Genomic DNA, 17784 nt, shown 5'->3' on the forward strand with positions numbered 1-17784 from the left:
CTGCTTTATCTGCACACCCTGCCATGCAGAAGGTCAATCTAGAAGCACTTGTCAATTCTGGCACCTCTAGTAACTTTGTGCATTTGAAGTTTACCCAGGCATATGGGATTCCGACACAGCACCATTCCTGATCTTGTGCACTCCATTGATGGGTCCCTTCTCTTGTCGTGCCCAGTGACATGAGAGACAGAACTCTTGGAAGTCACAACAGTCAGAGCCATTGCAAACCCCTGCAGTTAGGCCTGATTCACTCCCCATGTTCACTGGGGGTGGGCAAAGTCTGGTTTTGCTCATCATTTTGCTGTCAGTCTTATCTCCCCAAACCCAGTTCCATGCCAGAGGCCATCAGTAGTTTAAACCTGAGAAACCCCAGCAGCCAGGGAATTCTGGAACAGTGGGGATCAGGTCAGGTGAACCTCTGTCAGCATCCACAGTTCCCCCAGTAGCTCAGGCTGTACCGATGAAGAAAAGGGATCTGGCAGAGGTGGTCAATAAGAAGAATGATATATTGCTGCCACATCACTGCTACAATACCCCACTGACGGCCAGCCAGGAGCCAAGATTCCTTTTGTACATATTTAATCCCTGCCAGAGCTTGAGCTGTAGGTACTTCAAGAATACCTCCAAGAGAATCTGGAAATGTTCATCTGCCCATCCATGTCCCTGGCAGGAGCTCCAATTTTCTTTGTGACAATAAAAAAAAAAAAAAAAAAAAAAAAAGACAGCTTCCTGCACCCCTGCATTGACTATCGAGCCTTGAATAAGGTAAACATCCAGAATCAATACCTTCTGCCACTCATCACTGAGCTCTTTGAGAGACTTCAGACTGGTAAGATCTTTATCAAGCTGGGCCTCCATGGTGCTTATAATGTGGTCCATATTCAGGAATGTGATGAGTGGAAGACTGCTATCCATATTTGATAGGGCACTCTTGAGTGTTTGGTAGTGCTCTTCAGATTGTATAATGCCCCTGTGATGTTGCAACACTTCATCAGTGATACTTTTAGAAACATATTGGATCAGTTCATAATGATCTACCTTGTCAAGATCCTCATCTTCTCTGAGGACCAGGTCCCCCACAACCAATATGTGTGTCGTGTCTTGGAAAGGCTCCTAGAACCACCTTTATGCTACGCTGGAGAAGTGTAAATTTGACCAGAGCACAACTGAGTTCCTGAGGTACATCATTTGCCCTGAAGGGCTGACAGTGGCACCACATAAGTTACCTGCCATATACAGTTGGGCGCTCCTGAGGGATGTGTGATGAGTAGAATGATTACTTGGTTTTGCCAACTTTTACTAGCATTTTATTAAGCAGTTTTCCCACTTGGTAGCCCCTGTGATGGTGCTCCTCTGGGAGGCCGATTTGTCTGGTCTCCTGAGACTCAATCCACCTTTGACCAGCTAAAAAGAGCTTCCACCGCAGATCCCATGCTCATTTAGCCAGACTTTTTCTGTCCCCTCCAGTCCTGGCACTGTCTGCACGTATTACAGGGTGGGGCTAGCTGGGCCCAAAGGCTCTCTTTAACTCCTTCTGTGCTGGTGGATGATTTGTCTGCTTCACCACAAGAGCTCAAGGAAAAAAATCCAAACGACCTGAACTGCATTTTCTTAAATTTCCTTCTACCCAAAATGAACTTGGTGCTGAGCCCAAGCAGGCAAATCTCAATCCAAAACAGAATAAGAGTCAGAAAGTTAGAACCCCCAAAAACGTGAGGTTAAAATTGGCAGTGTAACCCAACTGGAACTATAGATTTTGTTACTAGTGGGAAATAAAAAATAGATAGGGCCAAATTCTGGTACCCCTGCTTACACTAAGTAGTACCTCGCTCTGCAAATAGCCCCATTGATTTCAATAGGCCCATGTGATTCACCAAGTAAGAGATTATCCAACATGCATAAGAGTGGCAGAATCTGAGCCATGGGATTACCTTGCTTACCACTGGAATAGGGGGCATGGATCTGCATTCATGTTGCGCTCGCCGTCAGTACCTGGCCTGGTCAAGCTAATGATCCAGCCATCGGACCAAATTTGGTGATGAATCCTGGTCATGTGCCACCTGAGGCACATTGCGCACACATTGCGAAGACCACTGGAATCATAGATTCACAGAGTTAAAGGCTGGAAGGGACCATGACATAACGCAGAACAGAGAATTTCTCTTAGTGCTTCCTGAATCAAGCCCAATAGCTAGAGGATTTCTTTTTTAGAAAGGCTCCAAGAAAATAAAATGCATCTATTCAAGAGTGCACAGAAACTCTGCACATGAATTTAGGACAGGAAGTGAGGAAAATCACATTTGCTTATAGCTGTAGGAGGAGTTTAAGTAATCGAAGGGTAATGGACCTATTTGGAATTTTCCCATAATACTCCTGCACTTGTGGAAATTTTTCATAGATTTCTGAGGCCAGAAGGGACCATTAGATGATCTGGTCTGACCTGCTGTCTGACACAGGCCATAGACTTTCAGCCACTTACTCCTGTACTGAGCCCAATAATTTGTATTTGACTAATGTGTGTCTTCCAGAAGGGCATCCAGGTTTGATCTGATGACATGAGCAGATGGAGAATCCACCACGTCCCTTGGTAGGGTGTTCCAATGGTTAATTACCCTCACTGTTAAAAATTATAATGTAATCAGGAACTTGTTTACCCACGATGTTGCCTTATCCACTAGACAAACTTCAATAGATTGTTCCTATCCGATGTACTGTAAAGCAGCAAAGTTCCTTCACAAAGAATAGTCTTTAAGTATAAATTGGATCGTGAGAGATATAATTCATATCAGAACTTAATTTTGTCAGGGGGTCTGATTGGCTCAAGATACAGATGGAATCTAAAAGTGTAAGACCAGAGAGTGGATGTTATCATTTATTCTAGAAACTCTTATGTGAAAAACCCACACCATGTGTGCTGATGGCTTATGTTTATCGAAGAGATTTTAGTTACCCTTTGGAAGCTATGACCGAGAAATGCCCCCATAAGACATCACAGATGGTTCTTTCCATGGACTGTTTGGCAGATATGCAGGAAAATTACACTGGAAAGTTGGCTCTCAGCGAGGCTTTGTACTAAGACGCTAACGTATGGGTGGTAATGCTTTGTAATAACATGATTTTAAAAAAATTCTTTTCCAAATTATAAACCCAGTTGCAAGCTGGCAGCATGAAATTTCACAACTTTATGAAAATGAAAGAGCTGAACTAACAGATGTCATTGAAACTGGAGTGCGGCATCACACATTTAAATAGTGCTCTTACTTCTGACACATCCTTACTTGGCCACAAGAGTGCACTGTTGCCAGTGAAATGATGTAAAGCAAATGAACTGGCAATGATTCTCACTGAGGGGTGGGCAGGGAACGGGGCTAGTACAACCCCCGCCCCAGGTTCCAGTCTCAATCCCACAGCTCAATCCTACAAATGCCCCAAAGATTCCCTCCACTTGCAGGATCAACAGGTCCATAGATTCTAGATTTCCCTGCTCCTTTCAGTTCCTTCTTTAGGACAGGGGAATATAATAGAAGGGTCAACATGAAGCCACAAAATACAATGTACAAACCTGTAGGTTACATATGGCTTTTCTTGCCTCCCCCCTCCCCGCCCCAAATTTATTCTTGCCTTTGGTCTCCATGACATTTCCTCTTCTCTGTTAATTCCTTTTCTCCCTTTTATTTTCTCTTCCATTTTTCACCATCTCTGTTTCTTCCCACTCTTTGGCTCCTCTCATTTCTTTTTATCCCCAATCACTTTCCATTCCCCCTTTCACCAGGGCTCCCCATCCTTTTGCATGTGTCTCAATCCCAGCTCGCCCCCATGTTTCTCTCTTTATCCTACTACCATCCCCTGCACCTTCCCACTCCCACCATCCTTCAGTGCACCACTCTCAGTCTCACTTGCTCTGGTAGCCTCTTCTCCATCTCCTTCCCCATCCCACCCCACCCTTGTTCCTGTCTGTCTTCCTTTCCCTCTTTCTCATTCCTTTTTCTCCCTCAGCTCATTGCTTGTCTTCTTCCATTTTCCCATCAGTCAGGCTCAAAGGCGCACTCTTCTTCCTCTCACCTGCCATGGGCTGAGGGAGCTGCTGATGGGGTGGGGACAGTCTCTTTTCTTTCACCCTTCCAGGCACAGAAGGAAGCTGGTTTTTTCCCCCTTGTTCCTCCATGTGGCAATGGGAACTGGTGGGAGCTGCACAACTGCCTACACTACTGAAAAGCTAGGATGACAGCATCCTCTTGGCTGACACCAGCCTCTGCCCCCACCTACTTTTTCAATCAGGAGAGAGAGGGAAAAAAGATACGAACCAGCTTTTAATTAGGACAGGCCTCAAATTTAAAGTGAACTGAAACAATGAGCTCAAGAATTATCTTCTTTAGGGCCTGTCTGGACAGGTGCCATCTCTTCAGAGCTTTTCTGTTCTAGTCAATACTACATTCATGGTCAACGTGCTGGCACCTGCCAGCATTGGGATATCCACAGCCAAAAGTCCTGACATTTTGGAGGCAGTCCGGAGGCTGGAGAAATCCCCTCAAAGCCAAAGACTGAGGCTATATTTTGCATGCCTCCAGGTGACGCAAGAAACACAGGCACAGCTCAGGGAGAAGGCAGCTTTAAGCCGGAGCACACAGCTAGGAGTATTCTGGTCTGATCAGGGGACAAAACAGCTGAGTGTAAATCATGATATTGTTGAATGCAATGTTGTTGTAGCCAGGTCAGTCCCAGAATATCAGAGAGATGAGGTGGGTGAGGTAATAGCTTTTGGTAGCCCAACTTCTGTTGATGAGAGAGACCAGCTTTTGAGCTACACAGAGCTCTTCTCAGATTTGTGACAGAAGAAGAGCTCTGTGTAGCTCAAAACTGTGGATTTCTCACCACAGGAGTTGGGCCACTAAAAGATATTACCTCGCTCACCTTGTCTCTCTCTTATGTAAATAGGGTTGCCAACTTTCTAAGAGCACAAAACTGAACACCCCTGCCCTGCCCCAATGGTCCCCCTTTCCCCTTCTCTGAGGCTCCACCCTTGCTCACTCCATCCCCCTGCCTCTGTCGCTCACTCTCCCCCACCCTCACTCACTTTTACTGAGCTGGGGCAAAGGGTTGGGGTGAGGGTGTGTGAGAGCTTCGTCTGCGGGTGTGGACTCTGGGATGGGCCAGGGATGAAGGGTTCAGTGTGCGGGAGCGGGCTCCAGGCTAGGGCAGGAGGTTGGGGTGGGGACTTCAGCTGGAGATGCAGGCTCTGGGGTGGGGCCAGGGATAAGGGGTTTGGGGTGCAGAAGAGGTCTCCGGGCTGGGGGGTTCTGAGTGCAGGATGAGGTGTAGGCTCTCAGGTAAAGGAGGGGGCTCCTGGCTGGGGCAGGGAGTTGGGGTGTGGGGTGGTGGTGTGGGGTCTGGAAGGGAGTTTTGGTGAGGGAGGGGATTCTGGGCTGGGGCAGGGGGGTTGATATTCAGGACAGGGTTCAGGGTGTGGGGTTCTGGCAGCATTCACTGTGGCTCCCAGGAAGTGGCTGCCAGGTTCCTGCAACCCCTAGGTGTAGGGTGGGCAGGGAGGCTCCGCACACTGCCCTCATGCCTGCAGGTGCCACCCCTGCATCTCCCATTGGCCGTGGCTCCCGGCCAATGGGAGCTGCTGAGCCAGAAATAGGGGTGGGGGCAGTTCACAGAGCCTCCCTGGCTGTCCACATGTGCCTAGGAGCCAGAGGGACCTGGTGGCTGCTTCCGGGAGCCATGTGGAGCTAGGGCAGGCAGGGATCCTGCCTTAGCCCCGGGTCCCCGCTGTGCCACCGACTGGACTTTTAACAGCCTGCTCAGCAGTGCCAACTGGAGCCTCCAGGGTACGTTTTTGATTGGGTGTTCCAGTCAAAAAGTGTAAATTAGGCCACCTCAGAGCTGCTCTGTCCTATGCAGTGTCTATGCCAGGGAAATTCCACTCAGGGGAAGGTTAGGCAGTATCACAACTCTCATACACTGTCATAGCAGGGTGTGCAGGCTGCTGCAGAGGGCACCAATAGACAGGCAAAATTGCCGAGGTTGGGTACTTTTGGGAAGCATCTGGTCTTCAGCACGTTCTTCAGTCCAGGAGATGAAGCTGGGTATATTTGGACCCTCTCAATTCTATTTGCTCCTCTCTGCATTACTCCATTCAGTACTCCCATTTACCACCTCATTTCTGCCTCATGTTAGTACTGACTGGAGTGGTGCCCCCTGGTGGCTGTTTTGGGTGTTCGCCTCACAGAGTGCCAGCAATCTTCAGGCAACAACTGGCAGCAGGAATCCACTAAAATCTACCCTTGTCTCCACTGGAACAACATTACATGTGTGCTTTAGTGTGGTAAGCTGCCAAAAAGCACTCTCTGACTGAACAAGCCACAGGATGTCTTCAACTCTTTCAGGTAAGAAATTACATTCTATTCAGTTCTTATTCCACACCCATCCCCAGGGTATCTTGGCACTTTCCAGGGATGTATGGTACAACATGACTAGCATTGTATAACATTATTATTACTGTTATTTTAAAATCATTGATTTAAAAAAAATAGCAGAGGTGGGCCAATGAGTTTAGCTTAAAAAAAATAGCAAGACTATTACGTGTACATAGCACCTGCTGTCCACAAGGATACCAAGGTGCCTTACAAACTTGGTACACTAATTTACAGAATAGGATCACAACTCTTTGGAGCAGGAGGGGCAGAATACTGTGGCCAAAGGAAACTACAAAGGGAATTTTAAGTAGGCAAAATATAATTACCCAAAGTGGACAGATTTTAATAAAAAGAAAAAGCAACTGTGCTTCCTTTTAGTGAAACTTTGGGTAAAATGGAAGTAATCTTTTTGTTTTTAACAGTAAATAGGCCAGATCTTTAGCTGCTGTAAACTGATGTTGCTCTGCACTGAAATCAACAAAGCTATTCTGATTTGCTGCAGCTGCGGATCTGTCCTTTCAAACTCATTCCTGGAAACACTCTACTCTAATCTGGCTGGATCGAACATCCTGATGTTTCATCAATTTGCAAGAAAACTGCTGTCAGGACAGACACACATTCTGGCAGCACTGATGAAAAAGAAAATATTCTAAAACTCGTTAACATACTTCACATTATCCAAGTTGATTTGAAAAGCATTTCCTAGGCTCTTGCACTCAAAGAAATATTTCAGGTTTTTTTTCCTAGGAAGCGTCATTACTGCTTGCATTGTATTTGTAGACCAATTTTCTTTCAGAATAAAAAGCAAACTGCAGTATGGATGACTGTAGGGATGATAGGCATTAGAGATGGAAAAGATCCCTGAGGTCATTCTTTCCATTCCCTTCCAGTGCATGACTGTTCCCTACACTCAGTGCTTTGTCCTCTCTGGTTTGAAATGACTCATTGATAAGGTTTCCACCACTTCCTTTGGGAGATTATTCCACAGCCTACTCGACTTCAATGTTAGGATGTTTTTCTTGATATTCAGCCTAAATGTTTCTCTGTTGTTTCCTCCCTTCACCCTTAGTTACGGCTGAACCCACCCTAAACAATTTCTTTCCCTCCTTGCGTCCACATCATGTTTGTGCATATCAGGAAAAAATGTGAACAGGTCACATTCTAGCCAGCAGAAATGTGGGTAAAAGTTCTGCCATGACGCTATCATCAGGAGCACTGTGGGGAGGAAGTAATGTCACATTGGCTGTTCATGTGTTTTGTGCACTCTGGGCTCAATCTACTGCTCACTGTAATTAATCAGAGTCTATCTAGTAACTTCAGGGGTTGCTGGATCAGGCTTTCTGTTAGAGAAGTGGGCCTTCCAGAAAGGTGTACTGAAGGCCACTTCCCTCCCACCATGCACTAGCCTCCATAAACAGCATAAAACAAGCAAAGAGACAGCAATGGAAAACTGCCTCAGGCTCAACAAAGAGCTAGTTTCCCCCACTCTGCACTTGAGAAATATTATATTTGTCTTACTGTAGCACCTACGAGCTCTAGCCAGGGACCAGGACACACTGCACTAGGTGCTGCACAAACACAGAAGAGTTTACAATCTAAGTAGCCAACAGAGGTTTTGTCCTAGGGTCACTGGCTGGAGCAGAACGAAACTCAGGCCTGGTCCACACTACGCAGTTAAATCGATTTAAACAGCGTTAAATCGATTTAATGCTGTACCCGTCCACACTACAACATACTTTAAATTGATTTTAAGGGCTCTTAAAATCAATTTCTGTACTCCTCCCTAACAAGAGGAGTAATGCTAAAATCGATATTACTATATCGATTTAGGGTTAGTGTGGACGGAAATCGAAGTTATTGGCCTCATCATTTTACAGTAGCTACCCACAGTGCACTGCTCCAGAAATCGACGCTAGCCTCGGACCATGGACGCACACCACCGAATTAATGTGCCCTAGTGTGGACGCATAAAATTGATTTTATCATATCGGTTTTATAAAACCGGTTTTAGTTATTTCGATTTTATGCTATAGTGTAGACGTAGCCTCATCAATTGCAAACTGTACTTCACTGTGTTATTAGCTATGCTTTGCAAGAGAAATGAACATGGTTGTAAAATGGCACCGGAGGCCACCATGTAGGGATTAACTGGGTCTGTCCTGTCACTCTCTTCTTGACTTTCCTTTCCTTTCCCTTGCAGTAGCCTGTACTCTCTGTAGTAAGAACAGCACCAGGTAGTAAGTGTTTCCAGGATCTGGCCCTTTGCTAGTAAGCATATGTATTTTATTATAAAAAGTAGGATGTTTTATGAGAAAAAACAAAATAAATCCCTCTAGATGAAATAATATGTATTTTAGAAATCATTTTCCAAGGCATTATTTATACATTGTAATAATAATTACTGAACAATGAAGATTTTAAAATTATGTTTATTGATTTCCATAAGACAGTAGTAATTTGGCTGACCAAAAAAAAGGCCAGACAAACCAGAGACTGTGAATACAGTATAATGAAAAGTACAGCGCAAGCAGATGTGACCTGAAGGCTGGGCACCAAACTTTTTCTTGATGTCTTTTGAGGAATTAACAAAGCATCCAAGTGGCTCTCTCTGCACTACAGAAGTCGAGCAGGTTCTCTTTGATTATTAGCTAAGCCTGTTCCAAAAAAATAGGCCTCATAGATTTGCAAAGGATTATGGGAAAGCTGTTTCTAGGTCCTTTTTTCCAATTGCATTCATGCCTCAGTGCCTCAGTGTACAGGATCTGATCCTGAGAGGTGCTCAGCACCTGCATTTCCCACTGATTTCATCATCAGCTCAGCATCTAGCAAGAGGGTTTACTATGGTAAGGACAAACTCAGTGTATAATGTTTATAAAAGGCAACAGGATGAAATATTAATTAGCATAAAATAGCTGTTTCCTATTAGGTTGTGAGCCATGAACCTATGAAGACCATTGGTTATATGGAGCTGGGAATCCTGGGACAGATGTGGCTCTCTGATAATGTTCGGATAGATTGTCCTCTCCCAAGGTAAAACCCATGGGATTGAGCTCAGGAGAAGAAATTTCCATGAGGATCAAGTCACAGAGATCCTTCTACGTTGTTCTATCAGGAGAGGGGAGCTCCACAGAATATATAATATACAGCCTGAGGGCTGGGTTACCTTTTTGGAAATCTCCATAAGGTCAGATGGGATGATTGGTGTCATCACAGTCATGAGCCACCAACTCTTCCCCTAGCCTGCCCCGCTCCTCCCCTGCATGGATCCTGGTCCTACAAAGCATCTTCTGATGGTCCTGGGGTTGGACAGTGCTATTGAACCACTTGAGTTCCCCCCATCCATGGAGACCTGTTTGGGTCCAGTCCTTGAATAGATAACAGTGGGATGAGCTGGGCTTTAGAATTAATACAGAACTTTTTGACATTCAAAATACTTTACATACAAATAATTAAGACAACCTACTCCCTGTGAGGTGGGATTTTATAGATGGGGAAATAGAGGCAAAGAGAGATAAAATGAGTACAGAGAAAAATGAGTCTCAGAACCCTTGTTAGGTATGACAGGTACAAATCCAATGAATGCTTGAAAAATGAAGAACTAGTTTCTTTGATTCTATTTGGCTCACAGGCCCAAGACTTCATTCTGCAATGGGCTACTTTTCTTCATCTTCCAGGTGTAATGCCAACAGACCCAGGTAATTTGTGGGCAGGATTGAACCTGGGACTACTGAAACTTAGTGTGTGAACCTCTACTGAATGAGCTAAAAGCTACGTGGCTAATAGCCAAGGCTGTAGCAGACTCATCAATCCCTCTTTGGGCTAGCTGCCACTAGAGAGGGACAGATTACCACATCAAGCAGGCATGGATTACACCCACACAACTTCTCTTCCCCAGACTCATCTGAGTATCCTTTCTGGGGCCTTCAAAGTAGGCCACCCTGTGAGACTCAGGGTGGTAAAATCTGAGGAGGATCCAGATTTAAGTGGCTTAGAAAAATCTGACTTCAGAGGAAGACAGGGACTGGGAACTCATTCACCTCCTCCCAGACAATTTCAGCTGACTTTCCCCTCATCTCTTGGAGGTCCCAACTCACAGCTTGTGAACCTCTCTTCTACCAGGGCCAGCTCCAGCATTTTTGTGATTGGTGGCACTTCAGTGGCAGCTCTACTGCCGCCGCCAAAGAGCTGGACGTGCCGCCCCTCTCCGTCGGCCGCCCCAAGCACCTGCTTGCTGCCCTGGTGCCTGGAGCCAGCCCTGGTAGCTACACAGATTGACCATTACAATTTAAAGAGCTAATAGGTCAGCATTACTCCCCTGGGGATGCAGCCTTCACGAACTCTTCCTTCATTTTCTACCATCTAGTAAACAGGAAACCAGACACTGCTCCTCAATGTCAGGCTATATCTCACCACCAGGCTACTGAGAAAGGCTCTGGAAGGCTGTTTTTGGTGGGAGTTATTCATGTATTCAGAATTCGTGATTTTATAATCCAGGCAGTGGGAAAATATCCTGAAATTAGGTTAGATTTTAAAACAGTAGAAAAGAGATGGATGTCTTTGGAAGAAGTTTCTCCCTGTTTTCACTGGAGATGGAAATGAAATTAAACTTGACTCCAAACATGCCAAATTTTGAGGATATTTGCATCTATATATGGATCCAAAATTTTAAAGCAGACTCCTATCCTTGTAACTGGCTGAATCAAAAGCCAGCATGTCAACATTCCCAAATCTGAAGCAAGTTAGGATCTGCCTTTTGCATCTAAAACTCGTCTTTAGTTAACAATGAACACTGTCCTGGGGATAGATTTGACCAATGGAATCTTCTTACCAGGAAAGTCACAGTCTATCTTGTTTTGCCTACCCTATTTTGATTCTATTATAGTATGATCATTACCCACTGCTGGCCTTGAGGACACTTTTGTGGGCCAACTTTGCCTACCCATTTTCATATGTCAGCTGCCTCCACTGGATTTGACAGTTGTGTAAAAGGGAGAAAATAAATCATCACAGTATAAGAATTATTACATTGTAGATACTTTTAAACATCTTTCCCCACTGTGCAACCAAAATAGATGGTTATTTTTTTAAAGATTTTTGCTTTGGTAGATAAATGCTTCCCCCTCACCCTCTTAAAACACAGAATGATTGTATAAATAATATGTAAAATATTATATATAATATACACTCTATATATAATGTTTTACATATTATATACACCCTATTATCAGTCATTCCAAATATATAATCAATAAAAATGTAATGATAATAGTCAGTGAAACAAACTTTCTGGTACATATCAGTCTACACAGAAACAACATTTAAATTTTATAGTGTCACTCAACAACCTAGTCTCCTCATTCCCTGAAGCAATGACCCACATATTACTATTTTTGCTGCAGAGCATTAAGGAGCTCCTCCACCCCCCCTACACATACTCCTATTCATAGATCCTGTGTTAGAAGTTAGAGAAAGTAGTGGGTGTAAAAGAAGTCGGGGTTGGCAGACTGAAGATGTAAGGTGAATTGACAAAGTACTTCTGTAGAGCAGAGCCAGTGGGTGCAGAAGAACCGATGTACATCACTCCACCTAAATTAGGCTGCAAAAGAAAAACAAGATTCCTGGTAAGTTTTAGAGGTGGAGTAAGTGCATATAGCATTAAACCAGTACTCTCTAAATTGCCTTTAGTTAGTTAATTTATTTTTCTTTCCCCTTAATGATTGAAGGGCTCATGAATGGTGCAGGAGACTGAGGTCTTCCTTAGCCACAGAACAGATAGAGTAGCAATGTAAATATTCGCCATGGTAATCAGCTGATTTGCCTCAACCCTGATCTGGAAAGATTATTCAACTGTCCATTCAGTTGCTGGTCCTTCTGCTGAGAATGCCACAAGGGAGCCAGTTGGGAGCATGTTGTGAGTTCTGTGCACATTTGTTCACTAGGAACTGGGTTAAGACCACCAACTCATTGACATTTTAGTCATGTGTGTTCTGAGAGAAATTCTGTGCAGCCTCTCAGAGGTAAAATTGGTAAATCTTAGTCCTTCTCAATTCTTTGAGCCATCCAGTACCTCCTCTATCTCCTTTAAGTGACATTAGACAATGGAATGAGTTGAAGGTCACTAGTTCAAAGGCATCAAGCAAAATAATAATATATTAATATTAGTGGGTGACAAAAGTGACTAATAATTTTAGGTATCTTAGAGAGACTTCATTTTCAGAAAGTGATGAGTGCCCATCTTTTGAAAATCAGACCCCTCTGAAGCGTCTCCAGATGAGCCCCCCCATGGAGGCATCCAAAAATAACCAATCACCTTTGACAATTATTAATAAATATTGCAAAAACTAAAATGATCTGAACTGGGGAAAAACAATGGCATGTTTAAATGTACCAATATATTAAACTCTAACAAGATTATATATCAAATTAATTTATTGTTTTTCATACTGGAACTGGAAGGGGAACTGACATTTCTGCCACTGTACCGAAAATTTTGTGCCAAGAAGCTGATATCATCATGACCTTGTGATCTGTAACTGAATTTCTGCTTCCAGTCAGTATACAAATATATCAATGGCAAAGCCAAGGTGGCTAAGAAGCATTCTTTGATTGTTGCTTTAAATAATTATATGGAAATTTAAAACCTAATTAATGGACCATTGAAAACAGGTGTGAAGTCATTACAATGATAATGCTAGAGCACTCACTTGGCACAGGATACAGAGCCTTAATTCATACCCTGGTGAGATCAATAGGAGTTTTGATATGGGCTTTGTGCTCAGGCTCTGGGTTCATTATTAGCAATAATGTTTGCGGATTTATACTGTGCTTCTTATTGAAAAGATTCCAAACCCCCATCAGAGGCATGTTCTGTCTTTGGCTGTGCACATGTGGGTCCAGTAGCTTTCCAGAGGACAGGTCTGCATACACAAGGCAGAATATGGCCTTAAGAGATTGCCAGTCCCTGAGAAGCACTGCTTCTAACCTTGTGCACATACAACACGTTCAGAGCAACTCCAGCTCGCCACTATTTACTTAAAATGCACACTGTAAGAAACACAGATTTTTCACATCTGAAAAAATCTTGGTCATATGTCACTGTTTTGTACATACGGAGATGGGAGCTGAGTCTAGGATTGCTGCAGGATAAAAACATCCTCTAGAGGAATAAGGAAGAAATTGTGTTTTGAAAGGAGGTGACCTAGTGGTTAGAGAAGATGAGTAGGTGTCAGGTGGAATCCTGAGTGCTAAAACTGACCTTGGGAAAGTAGCACAATTTCTCAGTGCCTCAGTTTAATAATATCTAATTCATAAGGGTGTTTATGAGGCTAATTATTAATTAATCTTGTTCCAGTGGTTTGAGATCCTCATATGAAAGGAGCAAAGAATTATTATTATAATCCAATCCCCAGGTCTGGTTTATGATCAACTACCTACAGGGATTTAAATAAAAACCAACAACCCTGAAACAAAACTGCCCATTGGCAGGTACCTTGGCATGCAGCTAGTCTTTTATGATCCCTTTCGGCTATAGAATATTTTTAGACACAAACACACCCATTACATAACATCATAGAGTGGAAAGTATTCTCTTTTGTGAAAATGTGCATCTTTTTATGTTGGGTTGTGGAATCCAAGACTGAATTTAGGAACACTGGAATTCTAATAGCAAGGCAAACTACTTGCCCATCTAGTCCAGTATCCCATAGATGAGAGTGGCCAGTACCAGTCCAGATGTTTCAAAGAAGGATACAAGAAACACTATAGTGGACAATTATGGAATAGCATCCTCATAGGATAACTCTTGGCCTCAAATGCATCTTTTAGCAATGAGTTCCACAGATTAATTATGCATTGAGGGGAAGAGTTTCCATTTATTTGTTTTTAATTTTAATTTTATTTAATATCCCTTTGTTTCATATATCAGGAGAAAGGATAAATAGGAACACACTATTTACCTTCTGTATAGCATAATTTATTTTCTTTCTCTCATGTTTCCTTTTATTCATCTCTAAACCACAAAATTGAATCTTTTCAATTTAAAACTTTTCATCTAATCATTTAAATTACCATCTCTGGACCCATCTCTTTCTGCAGTATTTTTTCTGAGATAAGATGACCAGGACTGAATACAGCATACTAGATGTGGTCACAATATTGGTTTATCTGTGAATGAAACCATAGCACCTTTGATCTAAAGAAAGTAAGAAAGAAAGAAGTGTTTATCCAATAAACACCAGGAAAACACTGGAAATGGTTATTTGTATATAAGTGTTTGTCTAGTCTACATGGAGCAGTAGTGTGGATTATGGGAGTGTGATTTCTGAAGTGCACTAACGCATTGCAAATTAATTGATCTGTGTAGACCCAGATGGTGTGCACTAACCATTCCTAAGGCCTGGTCTACACTGGGGCAGGGGCAGGGGGAATCGATCTAAGTTACACAACTTCAGCTATGTGAATAACGTAGCTGAAGTCGACGTACTTAGATTGACTTACTGTGGTGTCTTCACTGTGGTGAGTCAACTGCTGCTGCTCCCCTGTCAACTCTGCCGGCACCTCTCGCGGCAATGGAGTACAGGAGTCGACGGGGGAGTGCTCGGGGGTCGATTTATCACATCTAGACTAGATGCGATAAATTGATCTCTGCTGGATCGATCGCTGTTCGCCAATCCGGCGGGTAGCGTAGACATACCCTTAGTGTGCTTTAACATAGTGCTGTTTGAAACAGTGTTATGTTGAAGTGCACTAAGGAACATTATAAAGAGATTACTCAGTACACTGTATTACAAATAGAAAGCCCCCAAACTACTACATAAAACTCAAAATTGCTAAAAATAACCCATCCCAAAATGAAATTAACAAACCCCCCAAAACAGAACTCCTATTATTTTCTATCCACTTCCTTATATGTCCTAACATGATTTACCTTTTTGACTGCTGCTGTACATTAAGCAGAGATTTTCACTGAGCTATCCACAGTGACCAAGTATTTTTCCTGAGTGGTTACAATTAATTTAGAACTCAGCAATGGTTAAGAGCAGTTAACTTGTTTCTTCCAAAGTTCGTTATCTTGCATTTTACAACAGTAAATTTCATCTGCTATCAAAATGTCTGCCTGCCTACATTTGTTAGATCCTTCTGAAATTCTTCAGTCTTCTTTAGTTTCAAGTGGCCTAAATTATTTTGTGTCATCTGCAAATGTTGTCACCTTATTGCTCACCCTCTTTTCCATTTTGTTAATAAACATAGTAAACACCATGTCATAGTACAGTAACTCCTTACTTAAAGTCGTCCCGGTTAACGTTGTTTCGTTGTTACGCTGTGATCAATTAGGGAACATGCTCATTTAAAGTTGTGCAATGCTCCCTTCAAATGTCGTTTGGCAGCCGCCTGCTATGTCCACTGCTTGCAGGAAGAGCAGACCACTGGAGCTAGCTGGTGGGGGCTTGTAACCAGGGTGGACTGGCAGCCCCTCATCAGCTCCCTGCTCCCCTAAGTTCCCGGTGCTGCCTCTGCCCAGCAGGCTAGCAATTGCGAGCATTGAGCTGCCCCTCCCCCTCTGCCATGTGCTGCTCCTGCCCTCTGCCTTGGAGCTGCTCCCAGAGACTTCTGCTTGCTGTACAGGGGGGAGGGGGAATTGGGGGGTTGGCAGGGTGTCCCCCTCCCCCTGCTCCTGCACCCTGCTTACCCCATTTCCATAGAGCAGGGGGGACACATGAAAGGGTTCAGGATGGAGGGAGCTTCCAGGCAGCAGCTGGTGTCAGCAAGCTGATCTAATTAACAAGGCAGTGTACTTAAGACTGGGGTCAGCTACTTAAAAGGGAAATGTGCATCTCTCGCTCTCAGACACAGGGTGTGAGTCTCTGTCTCTGTCTGCGATGCTCTCCCCCCTCCCTCCATGCCTGCTGCCTTGTAGAGTGAGGCTACATTAACAACCCCAGTTAACCCTTGAGGGTTCAGCCAAATGCTAGTTCATCATTTAGCAGCAAGGCATTCCTTGGGAAATATCCCACCCTCTGACTCCTCCACCTCAACCCAGCTTCACAATCATCATCACTGTGTACCAGTAGTAAATTGTTTGTTTAAAACTTATTTTGTGTGTGTGTGTGTGTGTGTAGGAATACACAGAATATAGTCTTTTGTCTGGTGAAAAACATTTCCCTGGAACCTAACCCCCTCATTTACATTAAATCTTATGGGGAAATTGGATTCACTTAGCATCGTTTCGCTTAAAGTTGCATTTTTCAGGAACATAACTACAACATTAAGTGAGGAGTTACTGTACACAGATTCTCAGGGCACTCCACTATTACTCGTTCACCACAGTGAAAATGTACTATTTATTTTGCATTTTGTTTTCTGTCTCTTCATCAATTTCTAACAGCACTTTACCTGTACTTTAATACATCTTACAATATGGCCTAATAATAAGAGCTCATAGATATTGAATGGGAATATTTTTCAGTTAAATTCACGACATCACTTTTTATTTAAGCAAAAATTGACCCCAATGATCTTCATGACACTTTGATATGATGCTTTTAAAATATTTCTACGTTTGTGTTGTGCTGGACTCCATCCTTAAAAGGACAGTGTCAAAGAGCACCATGAAAGCGTCAGGCTGATGGTTCAAGATCATTATATTGTCACACAATATACTCAAACAATAGTTCTGACATCTGCTGCAATTAGATCATTCCTGCATACTTGTCTCCTTGCATCAGTGCTGTGTGTACTCACTAGGAGTGCTTGTGGTGATGCATCATGGGGTACACCCTGGGGAGGTAACCCAGTGTACAACTTGCCATCGCCCACAGCACTGCCTTTTGGGACATTTTGGCAATGTATGAGGGGACAGAAATGAGTTGGCAGGGGTAACTGGGAGCAAGGCATCAAGTTCCTATCATGCACCCTTTTCCATCCCATAGTTTTCACATCATTTTTAAAAATCCCACAATCCCATGCGGCGCTGTTCGCCCTCTCTGACTGAAATATGGAGCCTTTGCAGCTCTGCACTATTGCATTCCAAACGGGGGACAAATGATCCTCCAGTATCTGCAGAGCCGCAGGAAGAATCGCCGCAGCAGCAGGGGACCTCGTGAGTCCATGGGACACAGCAAAAAAACAATTCAAGGTTGTTGGTGGCATTCACAGAGCAGTGGCAGATGGTGGAGAGCTGCTTCTGGGCCTGAGAAACAAGTACCAATTGGTGAGATCACACTGTAGTGTGGGTTTGGGATGACTAGCAGTGGCTGCAGGACTTTTGGATGTGTAATGCCACATTCCTGGATCAGTGTGCTCAGCTCACTCCAGCCTTTTAGGACAGGGACACCAGAGTGAGAACTGCACTGACAGTTGCAAAATG

At 43.6% G+C, this 17784-nt stretch overlaps 1 protein-coding gene across 10 annotated transcripts in view; it reads right to left on the bottom strand.

Annotated features, from left to right (window-relative positions):
* Positions 1–8858: 8858 nt before the first annotated feature.
* Positions 8859–17784, bottom strand: part of LMNTD1 (lamin tail domain containing 1) — a 334417-nt gene continuing 325491 nt past the window's right edge. For 3 of the 10 annotated variants that reach the window (XM_050968542.1, XM_050968515.1, XM_050968551.1), the window contains one exon: positions 11951–12015. Coding sequence is in view for 3 of the 10 variants with exons in the window: in XM_050968522.1 (XP_050824479.1) it covers positions 11875–12015 (141 nt within the window). In the remaining 7 variants the exon portion in view is untranslated. Of the gene's footprint in view, positions 12038–14486; positions 14611–17784 lie in introns of those variants that run through there. The other 7 variants (XM_050968523.1, XM_050968522.1, XM_050968561.1 and 4 more) reach the window with 7 other exon arrangements.

Source organism: Gopherus flavomarginatus, chromosome 1 (assembly GCF_025201925.1).
Source record: "Gopherus flavomarginatus isolate rGopFla2 chromosome 1, rGopFla2.mat.asm, whole genome shotgun sequence".
In the NCBI taxonomy this organism is placed as follows: Eukaryota; Metazoa; Chordata; order Testudines; family Testudinidae; genus Gopherus; species Gopherus flavomarginatus.